Source organism: Triticum aestivum, chromosome 6D (assembly GCF_018294505.1).
Source record: "Triticum aestivum cultivar Chinese Spring chromosome 6D, IWGSC CS RefSeq v2.1, whole genome shotgun sequence".
Lineage (NCBI taxonomy): Eukaryota > Viridiplantae > Streptophyta > Magnoliopsida > Poales > Poaceae > Triticum > Triticum aestivum.
Genome location: NC_057811.1, coordinates 6253789 through 6277497, shown reverse-complemented (window position 1 = coordinate 6277497; position 23709 = coordinate 6253789). Strand labels below are relative to the sequence as shown.

Below are 23709 nucleotides of genomic sequence, written 5' to 3'. Positions count from 1 at the left end.
ATACCTTTCCCAAGGCACAGCCCCTCCCCTCCCCAACACCTCTCCTCCTCCGCATGTGCTTGGCGAAGCCCTGCCGGAGAACTGTCACTCCACCACCACCACGCCGTCGTGCTGTTGGAGCCTTCTTCCTCAACCTCTCCCTCCTCCTTGCTGGATCAAGGTGTGGGAGACATCACCGCTCCGTACGTGTGTTGAACGTGAAGGTGCCGTCCGTTCGGCGCTTGGATCATCGGTGATTTGGATCATGACAAGTACGACTCCATCAACCCCGTTCTCTTGAACGCTTCCGCTTAGCGATCTTCAAGGGTATGAAGATGCACTCCCTCTCTCTCGTTGCTAGCATCTCCTAGATTGATCTTGGTGACACGTAGGAAAATTTTGAATTATTGCTACGTTCCCCAACATGTTCTACGAGGAAGGGCAAATGTCTCGGGAAGACGTCCAAACACGCGTAGCCGCTCAGCGTCTCGACCTGAAGCCTTTCACCAAGCTCGGGGACTATCTCCCTGACTTGGTTGGATGGCGCAACATGTTGGAGTGATTGTTGATATATGACAATGTGTCCGTTTAGTCCATACTTTCTGAATGACGAAACTTTGAGTTATGCACGACGAAACTTTATTTGTGATGTAATTAAACCGTCCTCCTCAACTTGCGAAGATCACTCTAGTTAGGGCAGTTTTGGTACGATGAACTTTGTCATTTATGCTTATGATATGTTGCCTCTATTTTTGCCAAGTCTGTCTCTTTCTGTTGCTCAACTATATATGTTGCATATCATCGACTCATGTGACGATGCAGGTGCATAGATCATCGATGACGAAGAAGTGCTACGTTAGGAGTATACGACGAGTGGCCAGAGTGTCAGGCCAGGTGTATCGGTTTCCGGTTTCCGAGCGACAGCCAGTAGTTAGTTTAGGTTCACGCTAGTGCGAGAGAGGGATACTAACTCATGTACTGCATAGTTCCGCTCTCACTCATAGTGATAGCTCTTCTCGCGTAGATCATTGTTTAGATGAATGACGATGTAGTTGCAAGTAATCAAGACTTGTATCGCTATTTTCGAGATGATGACGAGAGACCACTTTGTGTTGGATGATGATTATGATGATGACATGATTTGATGCTATGATTACATTTGTATGTGTATGATATGCTAAATATTAATGTATAAAGCCTGTTCAAATACAAAAGAAATATGCGAAAAAAACAAAAACTAATAAAACTAACAGTAGCGAGGGGAATAAAGTTAGCAGCAGCGCGCACTTACTAGTAGCGCGCCCTAGTTAAAAGCGCTGCAGCTATTAGCAGTAGCGTGTTGCACTAAAGCTCGCTGCTGCTAGCCATGTATAGCAATAGTGTGGGTCAGCACGCGCTACGGATACATGTTAGCTGTAGCGTCGTATCAGTAGCGCACCAAATACCTGCGCTACTGCTAGGCTTTTTCCTAGTAGTGGCCCGTTGCCGGCGTGCGGTGGCTCCATGGCCAGGCGTGGTAGGAAGCCGAGCTCAGGTGGTTTCGGAGGTCTGCAATGAGAGAGGAAGGTGAGAGGGAAGGAGAGGAGAAGAACTAGAAGTGTGTGTGGGGTGATGCTCCGGCGAGCTCGCCGGCCGGCGGAGGTTGATGGCGCTCGGGACGGGAGCTCGGTGTGGATGTGCTTACAATTGGCAGGGACGATGGCGACAGAGGTCCCCAACAACGGCCGCCTCCTGGTCTTAGATCCAGGAGCGGAGATTCTTTCTGCAATGAAGGTCCTCTTGTTGCAACAAGGGTCTTTTTATCGGCGACGGACACGGCCATGAGTCAACGACGGATACTGTAACAATTGTGATACTGATGGCCACAAGCCGAAGGTGGTTTCTACAACAAAGGTCCTATTGCAATTGCGACGAGGGAAATAGAGAATATGAACACGTACAGACCAATGACATGGTGAACATCATAGATCAGACGGCTTGCGTCCAAATCAATCTCTTTCAAAAATCAGTCGGCCGACTCGTGTAGCATGCCCCTTATATCTCACACGGTTCTCAAATCTTCTTTATTCTTCTGTGTTAAAAAAAAAAATTCTTCCGCTAGCCTTCGAGGACGAGCCGTGCGCGCTTGAGGAGAAGGAGTTGCATCAGCGGAGAAGGACGGCTGGCCGGCTGGGTCATCACTGCTCCTGCCGTGCAAGAAAGGAAGGAAGTCTCGAAGGTGAGAAGGAAAATCTCATCTTCTTCTCGGTGCTTTTCTCGTGTTACGCCTGTTAATTTCCATCTTATTCTCGATCGTGCCGCCCGCCGTCACCGTGCAATCCAACCGGAACCCCCACCTTCATTCCCTGCTCGGAGGGTGCGCCGGCGGGTGATGGCGCTGGTGCCGAACCCAAGCCAACCGGGCCTCCGGATCTACAAGCCGAGTTTCTCCTACTGGTACCCTTCGCTGGAGCAAGACTCCGAGTCCAGATCTCATCTGCTGCACAAGATCGGCGCCTTCTACCGCAAGGCGCGGAAGCGGCTCCCGCGCAGCCAGCACCGCCGGCCGCAGGGCCTCTGCGTCGGCCTCCTCAACCCGGTCTCCAACATCGTCATCAACAGTCTCATCTCCACCTGCAAGCGCAAGCGCGGCGGTGGATCCAGTTGCTGCAAGGGTGTGCAAGACGACCTGGAGCGCCGCTCGCTTGACGCCCTGGTGGCGTTCCTCACCCGCTTGTTCCCCAACCTACCCGAGAGCCTGGCCTTGCACTACCTGCGCCTCGCCGACGCCGACGCCCTAGTCGCCGCCCGCGTCATCGTGTCGCACCATGGCATGAAGAGATTTGATGACTCGGAGCCAGCCGTCCTGGACATGGCCCCCATCAAGTGTGCCGCACTGGCTGTCGGGTACCCCGACCCCGATCGCCTCGTCCATGCCTGGCGCAACATCTCCGGCTGTATTGACGACACTCTGCACCTGCTCGCCATGTTGCACAAACCATCGTCCGACTGCTCCCATGGCACTAGCAAGCTCGCCAGGATGCTTAAGACACCACCATCCCGCCTCTCCTGCATCATTAGCAAGCTCACCAGGATGCTTAACAATGGACCATCGCCCGGCTGTGAAAAAGACATATGGTGGGCATGGCGGCTCGCGGCTTCTCGTCGCAGTCGTCCCTGCAGCGACCCGTACCTGCACACCGGCTTGCTCAGCCGGACGCTCCAGGACGCCATCCACGGTTTTTACCTCCAGGCCCTCGCCTGGTTGCCAGCAGGCTCTAGCTTCCACCGCAGCCTGCTCAAGGCCGGCTACTGCTACGGCCCTCTTGATCCCATCTCAAACATCATCGTCAACACCATCTGGTATGACACTGCACTCCCACCTACCATGAAACTCGAGCTGGACCTGGATGTGATCGGCACGCAGGGTCTCCACCGGGTGGAGAACCGCTCCTTGTATGGCCTGGCCTCCTTCCTCTGCACACGCTATCATCGCTTCGATTTCCATCAAGCTCTGCAATGCCTGGTCCAGGCAGATGCCAACCTTGTGCTCGCCGATCCCAACCTTGAACCTTCCACTCGCTCTGCCCCATCCTTTGGAATGGGGGGAACTGTGCTGATGAGGTGCCGACCAGCTTCTTCCCCCCTTTGCAATGTTGTTGAAGCTCAAGGCCCCCCGGACACCAGTCTAGAGGAAGCCTTCTTGGCCGCCGCGACTGCAGCCTCTCACCCCATCCCGGACGCCCAAGTAAAGCTTCTCACTTCATGTAAGGCGATGTTAGAATCTGCCTTGCCTCTGCTGCAGCATGGCTCTGACAAGCTCTCTTATCAAGATGTTAAGCGGCTTGCCATGTTGTTGTGTCCCGAATCTGCCCATGACTGCGAAAGGGCATTTCTCCCACTCCCCCTCACGGTTTACCCCCTTGCAAAGCTAGCAGGCATGTATACAAGAATCTCCAAGAAGGTAAATGCTCTGCTGAATGCACATGCTCAGATGCCAAATGGGGTAGGTTCTGATGTTCTTGTTGTTGGTTATTGCTAACATTTCTCATCTACTGGTATATGCTCACTAAATGTCGAATTGCAGGATCCGAAATTCGAGCTTCATACGATTTGTGGTGTGAATGATCGTGTCTGCGGCCCTACTTCCTTTCCTCCTAAGTATGGCCACTCTCATGTCAATTTCGTGGCTACTCCCAAAAGCCCTTGTGGTGGTCCTGCGGCTTTGTTTTTTGCTGAAATTAGCAACAATGACCAAGACGACGAGTCCTTCTGTTGCCATGTTGCTCTGCCTCCGCCATGTGCTGGTATGCTATAACCAAACCATATGCCAATATTTTTTCCCGTGTCCTATCTGGTATATCTTGCTGTAAATGTTATATGCAAAGTCCGAAGCACCATGATGCATCTTTACATAGCTTACCATTTGACTGTTTTATTATTCTGTCAGCCTAAACCCTCTTATCCAGAGTAAAAACTAAAAGGGGCGGTCATTCAAGAAAAAGAAGTATCGAGGATAAACATAATTGAATGCCTTTACTTGAATGTCTACATGTTTATAGGTTTGTTAACTCAAACGTTTCGATCAAGCAGCCTGCCATAGCGATCAGCATGTAGCTGGATGGTCCCTTCATCACCGTGCTCATTTCCTCATTCAACAAAATAACAATAATGGTTTAGAAGCAGCTATGTCGGCCATCCATGCATCGTTTCTATAGGCATTACGTATGGTTTCTGTCAACATTCTAAGGCTCCATGTTTGGGAAAGCTTGAAAACTGCAGAGCATTTCACTTTTGATATTTTTCTATGCACATGTAGTTTATGATGTAACCTTCAATATTAATTATCTCATGTGTTGGCAGCACAAATTCGGTGTCTTTACTGTGAGTACATTGGGACTAGAATTGTGCATCCAGCCGGGATAGACTTCCATGGGCGTGAGTCGGAGTTTGAGAAGATGGCCTGCGGAAAAGACCCCCGTAACGGCGAAAATGTTCCTCCATGGAGGGCACCATACTACAGCAACTCGCAAATCATCAACAATAGGCGCAGCTTCGCAGAGAATGTTTATGGCAGAAAGAAAGAAGATAGCCTCTATGATGACTTGGATGAGCACAAGAGTGTGGATCTGGGGTCCATTAGTATTCGACAACTATTTTTAGAAATCTAGAGTTCTGTCAAAGCTACACAAGACTGAGTGTGATGTGTAGTTCTGTGACTATGCAAAACAAGTTAAGTTTATGTTGTCTTAGAGGTAGGATAGTGCTCTTGTGAAATCTAACAAGTGGTTATTGTACTAGTATTACAATATCCTACGATGTGTGTTAGTAATGGTATTTGAAAGATTTGTGTTAGTGATGCTATTTGAGTGTGGAAACTGCAGTATATATAATCTAAACTATGTAACTGCTTTAGTTAGCAGACGGTGCTGCATCTTTGTTGTTGAATTTGGTCGTGCTCCCAGATATGCACTGCTGAGCCTGTGGAAATTTAGTTGTATTATATCATTTGCTGTGTGGTTTATCTTACATGATCCAGTTTCTGTTATTTCTCTAGTTGTTTTTTATACTTGCTTAGTAATATCAAAACAGGAATGAATTCTCTAATTGCAATGACCAAATTTTCGCACACAGCTGGGGATATCGGATGGTACTGCAGAATTGGTCATGACTTGACGTCAACCCTGTCCCTCATTAGCAATCATTCAATTTATTTATCTGCAGTTGTGGAGGCTTGAAATGTTTCATCTTGTTTTTTGATCAGTGAGCTTTGAGCACATGATTGTTGTGAATGGCAGCCTAAAATAGCTACATTTTCTCTAGTTTGTAGGGTAAACTTGGTTTGAAGATGTATTTGAAACGAAATCTACCAGCCAGCATTGCCAACCTTTCACCCGGAACAAGGTTGGTGCCGTCGATCCGGTCACTTGCGGCACTCTAGGCACAAAGCTGGAAAGAGCAACAGCCAGTCTCCCTCCAGATCCAAAGCACTCCGCATCACGCTCCTCCTACTCGCGTGTTGCTTCTCCGTTAGTTGCAGTCGCTCATCGGAGCTCTTCACCGGCGCTGGGGTGGGATCCCGTGCTGTTGTGGCTGCCACCGCGTGCCCTGCTCCGACCAGTCGCCAAGGCTTCCACCTCTGCTTCGCGCAGCGAGGCCACACTCTACTCATCACCCGTACCCGCTGCCTCCTCCTGAGATGCAAAGTTGCTGCCTCCTGCATCTTCCTGCGAGGAGCCACCAGTTTCCCGCCAGCCGGCGCGTGCCGGCCCTCCATCAGTGGCTGCCACCCATGCTGCTTGTAGCCGTTTATGGGAATGGCTCCCGTGCTGCTGGCCAAATCCCGCCGTGATTTGGCTCTCCTCCGGGCCAGCTGCGTCTTCGTGCGCCCAGATGCCTGCGGGCGCCGCGTCCCACCATGGTGGCGCTGTTTTGTCTCCTCCTCCTTCGTGTTAGACTTGGGGAGGGGGAGAAATATCTGCGGGTTATTCCGACCATGACTACGGCAGCGCTCTCACGCCGCTCCCCCATGTTGATGGCGCAGATTGCATCCCTTCATGTCCATATGGTGAATCTTTCTGCACTCTGTGTGACCTCTCCATTTTAATTCAATCCACCCATCTCCACCCGTCCTCCCCATACCGTCGCCAACATTGCCTCCTCGTTGAGCCCTTCGCCACCATCCATCCGCCCCTGCCCATCATTTTGTGTGTCATCCATGTTGGTGTGTTCTTCTTCATGTGTTTTCTCTTCGGCTGTCTTTGCGTGGTGTCCATCCTGTTGTTGTGCATGCTCAAGACCATCCCATGTTTACCATTGTACTGCGGCGAGCTACGAGCTCTTAGTATTGTCTCGCTTCACCTTTGCTCAATGACGACGCAATGATGCCTCCCAACGTGCTAACCGTCTCGACTGCCCGTGGCGGATCTCCCAGTCAAAGTTCGTGTTAAGGTTTGGCACTCGTTGATTGCGGATGATTCTCTGTTGAGCCGTGGGGCTCGGTACGCACGCCAGTGCGGTGCGTTAGGTTGTTTGTAGGGTCTTGGTATTGTGATCCCTCGACAACACCCCACATCTACTTGTCTCTCTCGTGGTGTTGGTCTTTCTGCCTGCTAGCTAGTTCATGCCTTCTCCTAGGTGTCAATTCTTTTTTTCTCTTCTTCTTTAACCTTGTTACCTGTACGGTTTTCGGCCCGGTCTCCCTCATAAACGGGGTCAGCTTGTTTAGGTTTTCGATGCGGTTTCCCTTATAAACTGGATCAGTCAAAGCTTAAGGGGCGACTCTTGGCTTTCACAAATTTTTGAGAAATATATTCAAGTGGGGATACTCCCCCCACCCCCGGTGACCGCGTTCAAAAAAATGATGTATGTAATTTGCTAATAATTAACTTCTTCAGTTAGCAGTCACAGTTTGCGGCATCTTTGTTTACTTTTTAGTTGGTCGTGCATCACCTGCAGAAATTTGGTGGTATTATTCAATTTGCTACGTGTTTACCCGTTGCCACAAGTTTAACAGACCCAATTTCCGTTGTCGTTCTAGTTGTTTTGTTCTTGCCTGCTAATAATTATAATTTGTTTGAAATCTCTAACTCGGGGGGTGATTTTTGGTGCACAACTCATGTAATTATGCTGTTTCATTCGTACCAACTGCTCTCTGCCAAGCAAAATTGAATGGTAGCACAAGCAAAATTGTTCTTGTTTGACGAAGTTTTCATGCAACCATTGAGTTAATTGCATGGAACCACTACATTTGTGGTTTCATTTCCAGAAAATAAGTTTTCTAATTTTTTTAGATTGCACTGTGCAAACATAATCTTTTTCCAAATCAAAATGATCGGTCACTTAGCACGTTTGGATTGGTTTGGATGCTGCAACTGACATGTATGGCCCACTTTCAAGCGATGGCATGGTAGAGAAATGCCGATGCGTGGCCCACCATGGATGTTGTCTGCCGGAGTCAACGACGAAGGCGACGACACAACAAAGTCCTTTAGGTCCTTCTCTGGAGCTCGGCGGTGACAACGTCCCTGTCGGTCCTCCTCTCATGGCCGCTCTGCCTCCTCCCACATAGGCTGCTACTCCCGACCATGGCGGACTCCATGGTGGCGTTGAGCTCGCGGGACCTACGCGTGCATGTGAGTGTGCTATACTCCCTCTTCCATGTCATGGTGAGCCACCTTGGTGGCCAGGAGGAGCTCGGGCGCATGGAGGGTATTGTCTAGCCTTGACCCAGGGCCTCAGTGCTGCATCTTGACTCCTCTTGGATGTTGTGCGTCACGCAGGGGCTCCTGCACACGCATGATGCTAGAGGAGAGCTACATAAGGCTCAGCTTCGGCTGGAGTTGGCGACGGGGAAGAGCTACATAAGTTTGTAAAAATATGAAGCAAGTGCAAAGGAAGAACAACATGGGTGGCGTGGTGTGTGTTGAAAGCTAAATGTGGGTATTGTATTTTCATTTATTTCTGGAGTCAATGCTGTTATTTTGGGAGTTGGAGGTTGGGGGTTGCTGGTACAGATCAACACATCGTTTGTTGACCAGCCTAGCTTTTATGAGAAAAATGACAGATACTCCCTCCGTTTTTATTTAGCCCGCGTATTAGCTTTAGTCAAAGTCAATCTTTAAAAAACTTTGACAAAGTTTATAAACAAAAATATTAACCTATACAATAACAAATCAACACCATTAGATTTATTTTTGAATGTACTTTCACATCATCTAAATTTGTTATTCACAAATTTGGTCAAATTTTGCGAAGTTTGACTTTAGTCAACTCTAATATGCAGAGTAATTAAAAACAGAGGGAGTACTACATAGGAGACCCAAGAATATAAACGAAACATAGTACAAAACCCAAAAACCGGCGTGAAACAAGAGGTTATATGGAGGTCTAGATATCGGTGAGGGATAGGTATGCAAATTCGAAACCTTTAGGATACCCTCCAACCCTTCTTTACTTTAATAAATGAACTAAGGCCTCCTTTGGTTCATAGGATAGAAATATTATAGGAATAGGAACTTCACAGGAAGTGAGATGACATGCATCTCAATTTCTATAAAGAAAGATATGTCATTTGATGTACAGGATAGGAATTTTTTCACTGAGTCTAGGCTAATGTATTTTTTCCTTTGAAATGTGAAGGATTGAATCCTATCCTACATAGGAATAGGAATCCATTCCTACAAACCAAAGGGCTCCATAGGAATTCTTCCTTTAAAAATCCTATCCTATGAAATTCCTACAAGAATCCTACAAACCAAACGAGGCCTAAAGTTTTCGAACTGAGACCAATTTATGAGAAAAATGACAGATACTCCCTCCGTTTTTATTTAGTCCGCGTATTAGCTTTAGTCAAAGTCAGTCTTTGAAAACTTTGACAAAGTTTATAAACAAAAATATTAACCAATACAATAACAAATCAACACCATTAGATCTATTTTTTAATGTACTTTCACATCACCTATATTTGTTATGATAAATGTTTATATTGTTTTCCACAAACTTGGTCAAATTTTGCTAAGTTTGACTTTAGCCAACTCTAATATGCAGAGTAAATAAAAATAGAGGGAGTACTACATAGGAGACCCAAGAATATAAACGAAACATGGTACAAAACCCAAAAACCGGCGTGGACCAAGAGGTTGTATGGAGGTCTAGATATCGGTGAGGGATAGGTATGCAAATTTGAAATCTTTAGGATACCCTCCAACCCTTCTTTACTTTAACTAAATTAACTAAGGTCTCCTTTGGTTCGTAGGATAGGAATATTATATATAGGAATAGGAACTTCATAGGAAGTGAGATGACATGCATCTCAATTTCTATAAAGAAAGAGATGTCATTTGATGTATAGGATAGGAATTTTTTCACTGAGTCTAGGCTAATGTTTTTTTCCTTTGAAATGTGAAGGATTGAATACTATCCTACATAGGAACAGGAATCCATTCCTACAAACTAAAGGGCTCCATAGGAATTTTCCCTTTAAAAATCCTATCCTATGAAATTCCTACAAGAATCCTACAAACCAAACGAGGCTCCCTAAAGTTTCCGAACTGAGATCAATTTTGAAAAGTTGATTCATTTGATTAAACTAAGGAGGGTCAGAGGGTACCCTCAAACTTCCAAATTTGCATCCATAGTGAGGAGCTCCCTAGCATTTCACCTACCAATGACAATATTGTTGATCAAATAATTGCTATAAATTGCTGATGGAAGTGCCATCCAATCAACTTTTCATGCCCGGACATATAATCAATACATAACAGTTTTTAATATTTTGATTCCAGGATGTCTGCATTTTTAATTAATACCAATCAATCTCTGGGTTAGCATATTGTTAACGTGGGAACATAACGTACTTCCTATTCCTATATAAGAGCATCTTCAACGACGCGCAGCAATATTGAGCGCTAAAATAGTTTTACAGCACCACTGTAGCACTTTTAGCGCGCCGCGGCCAACATTGGTTTTCCACATGCCCAAAAATGCGTGCCAAAAAAACATGCAGTGCAAATTATAAAGCGCGCGCGGTCCGGCGCCCAACATTTGCAGCGTGCGATAGCGCCTTTTAGCATGTGCGATGATTTTTTTGCGCAAACACTATTTTGCAGCATCTGCTGGAGTGTCTCCGACGCCCAAACAAGACGGATTTTAGCGCGTGGAGCAGTTTTTGGGCGCCTGTTGAAGATACTCTAAGGGATTGCCAATCCAGCAGTTATAGCAGCCAAATATGTGGATAGCACACACACACACGATGCACACACTGCCATTGCAAAGGCGTACACCATGGGGAGCACAGCAGCTGACACGATGTTGCCACTGGATGTCTCGACGTTCGCCGCCGAGTCCCGCGCAGTGGTTGACTTCCTCGAAGTCTACTACGGCGACATCAAGAGCTACCCTGTCCGGCCCGATGCTTAGCCAGGGCGACTCCGCGTTGTTCTACCTGACATGCCGCCCGAGGTCGGTGAGCCGGTGGACATAATACTCGAGGACATATGGCGGCACATCGTCCTGGGACTGACACACCGGCAAAGCCCCAATTTCGTCGCCTATTACCCAATGAACGCGAGCATGGCCGGGTTCACCAACCAGATGCTTTTCGCCGGTCTCAACATCTTATCATTCATGTGGGCTGCATCACCGGCCGCGACCGAGCTCGAGGACATGGTGGTGGACTAGATGGCCAGGCTGGTGGGCCTCCCGGAATGATTCCTCTTCTCCGGCGGTGGCGGCTGCGGGCTGCACGACAGCACCTGTGAAGCTGCGGTGTGCACGCTCGCGGCCGCGCGTGATCGCGCACTAAGTAGCCTCGGCCATGAAGCCATCTTGAGGCTGGTGGTCTATGCCTCGGACCAGAGCCACTACACCTTCCAAAAGGGCGCGAGGATCGCAGGAATCCCGCTGCCCAACTTCCGTGTCATCCCAACATAGGCGGCGTCAGCCTATGGACTCACCGCCGCTAGTGTCCGCGATGCGGGGATGGCTGACTTGGCTAGCAGTCTCGTGCCGCTATACCTGTGCACAACCATCGGCACGACAGGGCTCGGCGTGGTAGACCCGGTGTGCGATCTTTGTGGTGGACAGCAAGTTCGTAATCCGTATGGTCGTGAGCGCGGCCATGACGGAGATGCGGCACGTTCAGGACACGTGGGAGCTTGTCCAGGACAAGGCCAAGGAAGTTCAGGCCACTCCACAGCAGTGATAGTGAAGAAGCAAACGCTAAAACATCAATAAAGTTTACTCCCTACGTTGTTGGGGACCTCCACCGCTCCTGGCTCCTTCCTCCCTCTCCCTTGGTCTCCTCTCCTTCCTCCCTCGCTGGCTGGTCAGGACCTCCATCACTGGGCGCGTGCTTTTGGGGCCTTGGGCATTTTCTGCAACATCAACCGTGTTGCAGAAGTCATTCCACAACAACACTCATGTTGGAGAAAAGTTAAGACGGAAAAAAAATTCTGGTTCGTACATACTTAGAAACAAATCTTTTATTTCTGGCATCGGTTGGGGGCTGGAAGGTCAAAGGTTCCGAGTCAAACACGACTTCTCAGAACCCTCTCCTGAACACCTGGACGAGGTCGACCCAAGCCGAAACTCCTTGGACTTGACCCTAGTAGCGACTTGGGGTCTTTGATTAGGCCAACAAACTCTAATGCCCTCCTTCAACTTTATTAGGTGAAGATGGGATGAGAGTAAATTCACATACATTTTATAAACTTTCGTAACATTTTTATCACATAAATATTTTTCATCTGTTAAATATCTAGATGTCTCTTTAAAAACGGCTGGAAAAACCAAAGCAAAAAGTTAACAGAAAGAAACTCGCTAGAGAAGCACTCTCAGGGTCATATAGGATCGGCCCCCCTCAGCGATGTCTGTGTGTCAAGTTGTTGTTTGACGCGGAGAGCGTTGAATATGTTCTCCCCTTCTTTTCCTCGCTCGAAGCAGCAAAATGCTGCTATAAAGCCCACACGTATGCTCAGCAGGCCACAACCAATTGGTGCTCTGCCACTTGCTCACTTGCTTGCTTCGCGTCGCTTGGCGGTCACTCACCGGTATTCCATCCACGGGTCCTACCTCCAGGGCATTGCCCTGCTGCCAGTAGGCTCTTGCTTCCATCGTAGCCTGCTCAAGGTCGGCTACTGCTATGGCCCTCTTGATCCTGTCTCCAACATCATCGTAAACACCATCTGGTATGACGCTGTGGTTCCCACCTACCATGAAACTCGAGCTGGACCTGGATGTGATCGGCACACAGGTTCTCCACTGTGTGGAGAACCGCTCCTTGTATGGCCTGGCCTCCTTCCTCTGCACACGTTATCATCGCTTCAATTTCCATCAACATGTGGGTTGCCTGCCCTAGGCGGATGCTAACCTTTGCAATCCTGTTGAAGCTCAAGACCTCCTGGACACTAGTCTCGAGGAAGCCTTCTTCGCCGCCACAACCGCAATGTTTCTTCCCAACCTGTCATGGAATTGTCACGGCAGATGTCCTCGTGCAAGGACTTAGTCGTGGAGCCATCGCCGCTAGGAAGCTTAAAGGGGTTAAACGGGACAAAGAACACGAGGATTATACTGGTTCGCCCCTTACGTTGAAGGTAAAAGCCTACCCCAGTTATGGTGGTATTGCTTAGGGTTTTGATGACCAGGAGCTAAACCGCTCTGCTTGGCTATCGATCTGATCTTACTTGTCCTGAACCACCGCCGGGTCGTCCCTTTATATAGAGAGGTTAACGCCCAGCGGCTCCCAGAGTCCCGGCCGGCTCATAAACAGCGTCCGGCTCGGACTCTTAACTATTCTTGCCTTACACTACAAGTCACGCCTTACGGCGGTTTATCACTACGGGCCTTAAGCCGCCTCTGGGCCTTAAGCCCATTATTGACCCGCCATCTTCAAGTTTGATCCCGGGCTTCATGCGATGATCGTCTCAACGTAACCCGGCCCCTCCTGGGCGGGTGACACCAGTAGTTATATCCCCAACATTAGACCCCAGATTGATTTGAACCGGTTCATGCCAATCTTCAATATCTTAAGAGAAAATCTTCCGGCTTCTGTTTGCGCGAAGGCTTTAACCCGCCATGACGTCATCTTCTGGATTCTTGGTAACCCGCCGTGACGTCATCCGCCATTAATGAAGGTCCTTCCAACGTATCTCAACGGATCCGTATCTTGATAACTATCCCGAAAATCGAGGCGCCACTGCAGCTGGATAATCATGTCTTCAGCCTCCTCATTTCTCGCGCCCACTCATCAGCCGTCCCTTATAAATAGGCCCGGCCCTCAGGTCTTCGTCACTCCTCCCTTTCCATCGTCTTCCTCCTCTCAACACCTCAGAGCCCGAGCTCCGCCGCCGCCGCCGCGCCTCTCGTCTTCCTCAGCCTCGACCGCTGCATCAACCTGAGTTGGTCCAGAGAACGCGGCGCACCTCCGCTGCTCATCAGCACCAGTAAGTCCTCACCGTCTCACACACTAGATCCGCATTAGGGTTCACGAGTTCTACTGCGTTCTTCGTGGTTCCTCGCGATTCCTTCGCAGTTCTTCCACAACGCCCCCCTTTGATCCAAGAACAGTGCATAACTGCGGCGGTAGTCGTTTCACGCCCATTTTCAATACTAGCAGATCCCTTTTGCTTGCAAAGAGACCTCATTTAGAGCTTATGAACTTCTCCATATCAGTTTTTAGGTCTAGAAATTTTTCTTTTCTGGACGATCGTTTGATCCAAAATAATCCCTGCCATCTGTGAAACTTGTTTGTGCAACACTTAGGCAAAAATTGCATCTGCTAGTTATAACGGCTCATATCACCGGCTTAAAAAAGGCGATGCTTCATGAATATTCCGGGTCATCCATAACAGAGCCAAAAAATTTAATTGCTCACGATATCCATGGCGGCTTAAATAACCTGACACAATTAGCCATATATCATTAGGCCCCTTCATAAGCCGCCACCTTAAATACTGAAACGAAATTTTTCTCCGGCTTAAATTTGAACCGGAATTTCTATTTTGTCATAGGCTTCCATCCTTCACAATGCCGCCCAAGGCTCCCAAGGCGCCCATTACGTGCAACTGGGTTAGATCCAACGTTACGGATAGCACCTTAGCTGACTTTGTGAAAACGGGTTATCTGCCCAAGAAAGAGGTCATGTCCTATCGTGCTCCTGACCCGTCCGAAGAGAGACCTCAACCTAAGGACGGAGAGGTTGTTATATTTGCTGATCACATGAGCCGGGGCTTTGCTCCTCCTGGCTCAAAATTCTTCAGAGATGTTCTGCACTTTTTCGACCTGCGACCTCAAGACATTGGACCCAATTCCGTGTCAAACATTTGTAACTTCCAAGTGTTCTGTGAGGTGTACCTTGGAGAGGAGCCCAGCTTGCTACTCTTTAGTGAGTTATTTTATCTGAACCGCCAGAATGAATGTGCCAATGGGCCTAGCTTGGAACTCGGTGGAATCTCAATCCAACGACGGAGAGATTGTCTCTTCCCTTATGCTGAGCCGCCAAGCCACCCGAAGGACTGGAACCAGACATGGTTCTACTACCAAGATACTTCTCCGGCTGATGAGAACCCTCTGCCCGGCTTTCGCGCCCTGCGTCTGGAGTCAAAGCACCCCCTGCCAGACAAATTATCTCAAGCTGAACGTCAACCACTTATTCCCACCATCAACAAAATCAAAGCTCTTCTGGGAAACAGCCTAAATGGCATTGATCTGGTCCGGGTCTGGATTGCCTGGCAGGTGATTCCTTTAAGCCGCCGCCCCGGTTTAATGTGTGATTACACGGGCCGGAAGGATGATCCTCTTCGGCACAGTCCCGACGACCTTCCTGAGGACGTCATTGATGATATGACCAAGTCTCTCCTGAACAAGAGCCTGGCAGATTGCGGGAGGACAGGCTTAAGTCCTTTCTGCAAGGCTAACCCGGCTCCAGCGGTAAGCCATTGACCTGAATGCTTCTCCTTCCATTTTAACGACGTTGTCTTAACTCACTAACCTTTGTTGTATTTTACAAGCTAATGATAAATTCTGGAAGGTCAAGTATGACCACGGAGCCGCCAAAAAAGCCAGGAAAGTTAAAAAAGCCGCCAGGAGAGCCGCTCCCCGTAAGAAGGGGAGTAAACCTAGCGCCTCGGACCTGCTTCGTCTGGAAGACACCTCCGACTCAGAGGTACCTCTTGACTCTTTAGGCTCCTTTTTTAACCATCTTATTGACACGGATTATCAGCAGGAGGATACGGGAACAAGTCATGAAGTGAATGAAGAGGTAACTATAATTTCATCCGACTCCGAGCCTTTGCCGAGACGGAAAGTTCGAAGAGTAACCCGGAAAGTAAGATTTTCACATCCTTTAGCTTATCAAGATCCTCAATTTCTTTTGAAGCGACAGATTTATGAGAGCCGGAGGCAGACCCGGACCAGCAAAGATGCAGACCTCTCCTCCGGCTTACCCGAAGCATCAAGGAAGCGTCGGACTGAGGTTATCTCCGACTTATATCCTTTTCATCCTTTGGCGGGCGTCACTCGTCAGCCACTCAATTCTTCTGATTCAAACTACCAGGGAACTTCACCTTCCTCCGGTGACTCAATGCAGTCTAGCTTGCCGGCCTTCAAGACCGCACCCGGGTAATGATGATCAGCTTATGTTGTGCATATCTTACTCATGTTTTTGCACTAACTCTTTGACTTTCAGCGTTCAAGTAAAGCCCAGCAAAAGGGCGAAGAAAAATAAGCCGGCCGAAGAGCCGGTCCTGACTGAACCTAATGCTTTTGCTCATGAGCCGCCGTCTGTACCAGCTCCGGAAACCACCACTGCTCCATCTATGAGCAAGTTATGGAAGGTTCTGATGACCCGGAGTTCCCCAGCCCGGCTCATCCAGATGACCCGGACGTTGTAATTACCCGGACCGAGTTTGTTGAACCTGGAAGGCCCACCGTGTTGGCTAGGTGCTCTACCAAGGAAGAACTTCTGGAACGCCGCAGGGCCAGGCTGGACATCACTAACTATGCCAATCTGAGCATTGGAGATATTGTCGCTGGCTATATTAATCAGGTGCACAACAGCCGGGACCTGGAGATTGATATGGTGAAGAAAATACAGCAAAAGTCTGAGGTATGACTCTCTTGCTTATTCCATAGTCATCCTTACCATGCCATGTAGACTTAATGCCGGCTTAATAACCGCTGCAAGAAAAAACGGCTTACCTGGTAACACCCAAGGGCCGGTTTAAACAGCATAATTCAACCGGTCCTTACCTTATTTTAATCAAGTAGTTGAACAACCTTATGCATTAGCCCCCAAGTGCTAAGTATCTTTGCCTGCAAAGTGCTTGGGACTTATTTTCATGATCCGGCACTGTAAATAGAGCTCTTCAGCATACATTAGCCCCCAAGTGCCAAGTGTCTTTGCTTGCAAAGTGCTTGGGACTTAATGTTGCATTATAATCACCCTAACTGTAACCCGGAATTTGTACAGGCCGCCTGTAAGAAATTTGAATCGGAAATCTCTGATCTAAAGAACCGCCTAAAGACTCAGGAAAGTGAAACCCAAAAGGCCAACTCCAAATTTGAAGTCAGCATATCTGCACAGGAGAAACTGAAGAAAAAATTTGAAGCAGAAAGAAAAGCCTGGGCGGATGAGAAAACTGCCTTGCTCAGCCGGGCCGAACGAGCGGAGGCCGCTCTTACTGAAAGAACCGCCGAACTTTCTGGCTTAAAACGCCATGTATCTCAAATGGTCTCCGCAATCTTCGGTAAGTTACTCTGTAAGTTTCTAACTAGTTCACATCGTTCATTTCCCAATTGCCATCAGCTCACCTGACTTTGTCATGCAGGTCCCAGAAGTTCCAATCTCAATCAGAACGTGCTGACCAAGCTGAAGGCGGTTTATACCTTGGTAGAGCAACTTTACACCGGGTCACAGCGTGCCTTAGCCGTTGTGGCTCTGTCAAATGAGGTTCCCACTCACCTGGCAGATGGACTCAGGCGGCTTGCCGTACTTCCTCAATGCTTCCAAGAGTTGAGACGGGCTTCTGCAAGAGCCGGAGCTATAGCCGCTATGAGCCGGGCCAAGGCGTTTCTACCGGAGCTAGACCCGGCCGACATCGCCCTTGGATACCCCAGCTTGAAGGAAGACGGCACGCCCTTTGACCAGAAAGACTTCCCCCCTGTGTGAAGAGCGTGCGCCTGGTGGCCACTTTGATTGGTAATGATACAGACCTTACCAAGTATCAACCGGGCTATGACGCGGAGAATCAGAGGATCCCAACACCACGCTATGAAGCAGTCAACCTGATTCCTCCGACTCGTAAGCATACCTTCGCCCCTGAAGTTGACCCGGCCGGGTTAATTGATGATGAGGCTCAATTTGAAGCCTTGAGTGGCATTGATTGGAAATCATCAACCTTCCAGGTCATGGACACAGCCGAAGGAGCGGAGAGGGATGACCCGGAAACCTCAGGCCAACAACACCCTTGATCTCGCAGGCGGCTTATGTGATGTCTTAAAAGACGATGCCTCACCTTTCGGACTCGGGGAGTTATGTAATAGGGTAGGATGAACACTTGATTTTGTCATGCCATCGTGCACGTGTGTAGCACTTAACTCTATTTAAACTGCTCTGTTATATTCCTCCGGGTTATGTTTGATCATCTGCTTTCCTTTAGCTTAAGGAGCTGTCCTTAATTGTCCTGTATAGAAAACAAATCACAAGTCTCTAGGCGGCTTACCGCACGGAGAGTCATATAACCCGGAATATAAATCAAAGTCATAATAAACCGGCTCTCAATTATATCTTCGAAATACCCTAATAGCATACCTGCGAGCCTTCAAATACACTTCCGGTTTATGTAACCCGAATAATGAAGGTTGAGAACTCCGGCTCACCAGCACTTATAATACTTATTATGTGCCATCAACATTATTAATCAAGGTTAAGCCGGTGGAATGAGAACCACCCTTGAATGCTTTTGATATGATCAAAAGAAACTTGTTTGCAACAAAAAGATGTCAAAAATTTGGAGGCTTCTGATTCGAATACGACCAGAGAACCGTCCCAAAGGGGTTAAGCTAAGATTCGAATACGATCATATAGCCCCCAATGGCTTTGGCGTTGCCGATCAAGAGGGTACCGACCGCTATGTTCTCTTTGGTTCGAATACGACCTATGTTTGAACAGGAAGCCCCCAAATGACCTTGAGAGTTGTTTAACGACGCTGATTCGAATACGATCCACGTCGGTTCCCAAAGGGGGTTAAGCTTTGATTCAAATGTGATCAAGAAAAAACTCCCCAATGAGCTCGGCAATATGCAAATCAAGTGGGTATCGACAGCTATGTTCTCTTTGGTTCGAATACGACCTATGTTTGAACAGGAAGCCCCCAAGTGATCATGTTTTTAACGGCTAGATTCGAATACGATCATAAGCCGGATCAACCTCCAAGTGACCACGTAATGTTATAATGAAAATAACAATGATACATTTACCTTTGGAGGAAAAAAGGACAGAGGTCCTGCTTTATTATTTATCACAATATATACATGGCTATGGAAATATGTACATTATGAGAGCCGGTGGCTCAAGTGTAATAAGGCCGAAGCTGAGCTATGTTCCACGGCCGTCGGGTCTCCTCCTCCGACTTATGTGAATCTTTGTGCTCTCGAACATCGATAAGGTAGTATGACCCGTTGTGCAAGTTCTTGCTGACCACAAAGGGCCCTTCCCAAGGTGGGGATAGCTTGTGTGCATCTGTTTGATCCTGGATGAGCCGGAGCACCAAATCACCTTCCTGAAAGACCCTGGACTTAACCCGGCGACTGTGATAGCGGCGCAGGTCCTGTTGGTAAATCGCTGAATGAGCTGCTGCTATGTCACGCTGTTCGTCCAACAAGTCAAGAGCATCTTGACGCGCTCGCTCACTATCCGCCTCAACATAAGCCGCCACTCGAGGCGAATCATGACGGATGTCGCTAGGGAGGACCGCCTCAGCTCCGTAAACCATGAAGAAAGGCGTGTAACCCGTAGACCTGTTAGGAGTAGTATTGATGCTCCATAAGACAGAGGGTAACTCCTCCACCCAACAACCCGGCATCCGTTGCAAAGGGACCAAAAGCCGGGGCTTGATGCCCTTCAAGATTTCCTGATTAGCTCTCTCAGCTCGACCATTGGACTGAGGGTGAGCCACTGATGAAACATCAAGCCGAATATGCTCTCGTTGACAAAAATCCGCCATGGCACCTTTAGACAGATTGGTACCATTGTCAGTTATAATGCTGTGTGGAAAACCAAAGCGAAATATCACCTTTTTCATGAACTGGACCGCCGTGGCTGCGTCACACTTACTAACTGGCTCTGCCTCAACCCACTTTGTGAACTTGTCAACCGCCACCAAGAGGTGGGTCTTCTTATCTTTGGACCTTTTGAAAGGCCCAACCATATCAAGCCCCCAGACCGCAAACGGCCAAGTGATTGGAATCATCCTCAACTCTTGAGCCGGCACGTGAGCCCGTCTTGAGAACTTTTGACAACCGTCACACTTACTGACCAAGTCCTCTGCATCAGCATGAGCCGTCAGCCAATAAAAACCATGACGAAAAGCCTTGGCCACAAGGGATTTTGAGCCGGCATGATGGCCACAATCCCCCTCGTGAATCTCACGTAAAATTTCTTGACCTTCCTCAGAGGAAACACAACGCTGAAAAGCTCCAGTGACACTGCGATGATGCAGCTCGCCATTGATAACTATCATTGACTTAGACCGCCGGGTTATTTGTCTGGCCAAAGTTTCATCCTCAGGCAATTCTCCCCGGGTCATGTAAGCCAAGTATGGCACTGTCCAATCTGGGATAACATGGAGAGCCGCCACCAACTGTGCTTCTGGGTCAGGAATAGCCAAGTCTTCCTCTGTAGGCAACTTGACAGAAGGGTTATGCAGAATATCCAAGAAAGTATTAGGCGGCACCGGCTTTCGCTGAGAGCCAAACCGGCTCAATGCATCAGCCGCCTCGTTCTTTCTGTGATCGATGTGCTCTACTTGGTAACCCTGAAAATGTCCAGCAATGGCATCAACTTCGCGGCCATAAGCCGCCATGAGGGGGTCCTTGGAATCCCACTTGCCTGATACTTGTTGGGCCACTAAATCTGAGTCGCCAAAGCACCTTACCCGGCTTAAGCTCATCTCCTTAGCCATCTGAAGACCATGGAACAAGGCCTCGTACTCAGCTGCATTGTTAGTACAGGGAAACATCAACCGTAGTACATAACAAAACTTGTCACCTCGAGGGGAAGCTAATACAACTCCAGCCCCCGAGCCCTCCAATTGCCTGGACCCGTCGAAGTGAATAGTCCAATATGTATTATCCGGCTTCTCTTCAGGCACCTGCAGCTCTGTCCAATCGTTGATGAAATCCACCAATGCTTGAGATTTGATAGCAGTGCGTGGCACGTACTTTAGACCATGAGGCCCAAGTTCTATAGCCCACTTAGCAACCCTTCCAGTGGCTTCTCTATTTTGGATGATATCTCCTAGGGGAGCAGAACTGACCACAGTGATAGGGTGACCCTGGAAATAATGCTGAAGCTTCCGGCTTGCCATGAACACCCCATAAACAAGCTTCTGCCAATGTGGATACCGTTGTTTGGACTCAATGAGTACTTCGCTGACGTAGTAAACCGGCCGCTGAACCGGATGTTCCTTACTTGCTTCCTTACGCTCCACCACCACAGCCACACTGACGGCTCGTGTGTTAGCGGCTACATACAACAATAAAGGCTCCTTATCGACAGGAGCAGCAAGGACTGGCGGCTCAGCTAGCTATCTTTTCAAATCCTCAAAAGCAGCATTCGCAGCATCATTCCAGACAAAGTCATCCGTTTTCTTCATCATCTGATATAGTGGCATAGCCTTTTCACCCAACCGGCTTATAAATCGGCTCAAAGCAGCAATGCGACCCACCAGACGTTGGACGTCATTTATGCACGCCGGCTTAGCCAGAGAGGTGATTGCCTTGATCTTCTCCGGGTTAGCTTCAATGCCTCTGTGAGAAACCAGAAAACCCAAGAGCTTGCCTGCAGGAACACCAAAAACACACTTGGCCGGGTTAAGCATCATCTTGTAGACCCGGAGATTATCAAAGGTCTCTCCCAGGTCATCTATCAAGGTCTCCTTCTCTCTGGATTTGACCACGATATCATCCACATAGGCATGAACGTTGCGCCCAATCTGATTATGAAGACAATTCTGCACGCAACGCTGGTAAGTCGCCAGTGCACTCTTGAGCCCAAAAGGCATAGACACATAACAGAAGGCTCCAAAAGGAGTAATGAACGTCGTCTTCTCTTGGTCCTTAACAACCATTTTGATCTGATGGTAACCAGAGTACGCATCCAAAAAACTCAAACGCTCACAACCCGCCGTAGCATCAATAATTTGATCAATACGGGGGAAAGCAAAAGGATCAGCCGGACAAGCCTTGTTTAAATCCGTATAGTCCACACACATACGCCAGGTGCCATTCTTCTTGAGCACGGGCACCGGGTTAGCTAACCATTCTGGATGAAAGACATCAACGATAAACCCGGCCGCCAAGAGCCGGGCTACTTCCTCACTGATGGCTTTCCGCCTCTCCTCATTAAACCACCAGAGGAATTGCCTGACTGGCTTAAATTTCGGATCAATATTGAGAGTGTGCTCAACGAGTTCTCTTGGTACACCCGGCATGTCAGAAGGTTTCCATGCAAAGATGTCCCTATTCTCACGGATGAACTCGATGAGCGCGCCTTCCTATTTCGGATCCAGATTGGCACTGATGCTGAACTGCTGAGATGAGTCACCTGGAACAAAGTCAACAAGTTTACTCTCATCAGCTGACTTAAATGTCATTACCGGCTCATGCTCCGTGGTTGGCTTTTTCAAAGACGTCATATCCGCCGGGTCAACATTATCCTTGTAAAACTTCAACTCCTCTGCTGCACAAACAGATTCAGCGTAAGCAGCATCACCTTCTTCACACTCCAAGGCTATCTTCCGGCTGCCGTGAACCGTAATGGTCCCATTATGACCCGGCATCTTGAGCTGCAGATACACGTAACACGGCCGTGCCATGAATTTGGCGTAAGCCGGCCGCCCAAATAGAGCATGGTACGGGCTTCTTATTTTAACCACCTCAAAGGTCAGTTTTTCCGCCCTGTAGTTGTACTCATCTCCGAAGGCTACTTCCAGCTCGATCTTACCGACTGGATACGCCGACTTACCGGGCACCACCCCATGGAAAACAGTGTTGGACTGGCTGAGGTTTTTATCAGTTAGTCCCATACGACGGAAGGTCTCATAATAGAGGATGTTGATGCTGCTGCCTCCGTCCATGAGCACTTTAGTGAATTTATACCCCCCAACCCGAGGAGCCACCACCAAGGCCAGGTGACCCGGATTATCAACCCGGGGAGGGTGATCTTCCCTACTCCATACAATAGGCTGCTCACACCATCTTTAATAGCGAGGAATCGCCGGCTCAACAGCATTTACAGCCCTCTTATGAAGCTTCTGGTCTCGCTTGCACAGACTGGTAGTAAACACATGATAGTGTCCACCATTGAGCTACTTTGGATTGGTCTGGTATCCCCCCTGCTGCTGCTGCTGATTACCCTGGCCAGGTTGCTGATTAAAACCCCCTTGAAAATTCTGAGAATTGGAATTTGAACCGCCGCCCGGGCCATGAAAGCCGCCGGCGCCTGAGCCGCCACCCTGCCCATTGTTGCCATTAAAAGCGTTGGAATTTTTGAAGGCTTTCATGATTGCGCAGTCCTTCCATAGATGAGTGGCCGGCTTTTCCCTAGAGCCATGCCTTGGACAAGGTTCATTCAACAACTGCTCAAGCGTCGGGCCTGACCCGCCGGCTCGGGAGGGTGGTCTCCCCTTACGCCGATGGTTGTTACCCTGCGCATTGGCGTTGGCCACAAACTCCATACTGCCATCAGCCTTACGTTTGTTACCTCCCTGGTTCGTCGGGTTATGCTGAGGGCCCTTGCCATTGCCATTCTTCCTTCCCTTCCCTGTCCTTTCATCATCAGACGCGGGATCCTTGGTACTATCAGAGTCGGCGTACTTGACCAGAGCCGCCATCAGCGTACCCATATCATTGCAATCGCGCTTGAGCTGCCCGAGCTTCATCTTCAGGGGCGCAAAATGACAATTTTGCTCTAACATTAAGACTGCAGAGCCGGCATCCATCTTGTCAGACGAATGTATTATCTCTTTGACC

At 48.7% G+C, this 23709-nt stretch overlaps 1 protein-coding gene and 1 pseudogene across 1 annotated transcript; both read left to right on the top strand.

Annotated features, from left to right (window-relative positions):
* The first annotated feature begins 2093 nt into the window (after positions 1 to 2093).
* LOC123140704 (uncharacterized) lies at positions 2094 to 5439 on the top strand. Its single transcript, XM_044559987.1, has 3 exons — positions 2094 to 3964; positions 4046 to 4265; positions 4822 to 5439. Exons 1-3 carry the CDS (start codon positions 2351 to 2353, stop codon positions 5127 to 5129), a joined length of 2142 nt encoding a protein of 713 aa, XP_044415922.1. The 5' UTR covers positions 2094 to 2350; the 3' UTR covers positions 5130 to 5439.
* A 5304-nt stretch (positions 5440 to 10743) lies between these two features.
* LOC123142301 (tyrosine/DOPA decarboxylase 2-like) lies at positions 10744 to 11694 on the top strand (annotated as a pseudogene).
* The last annotated feature ends 12015 nt before the right edge of the window (positions 11695 to 23709 follow it).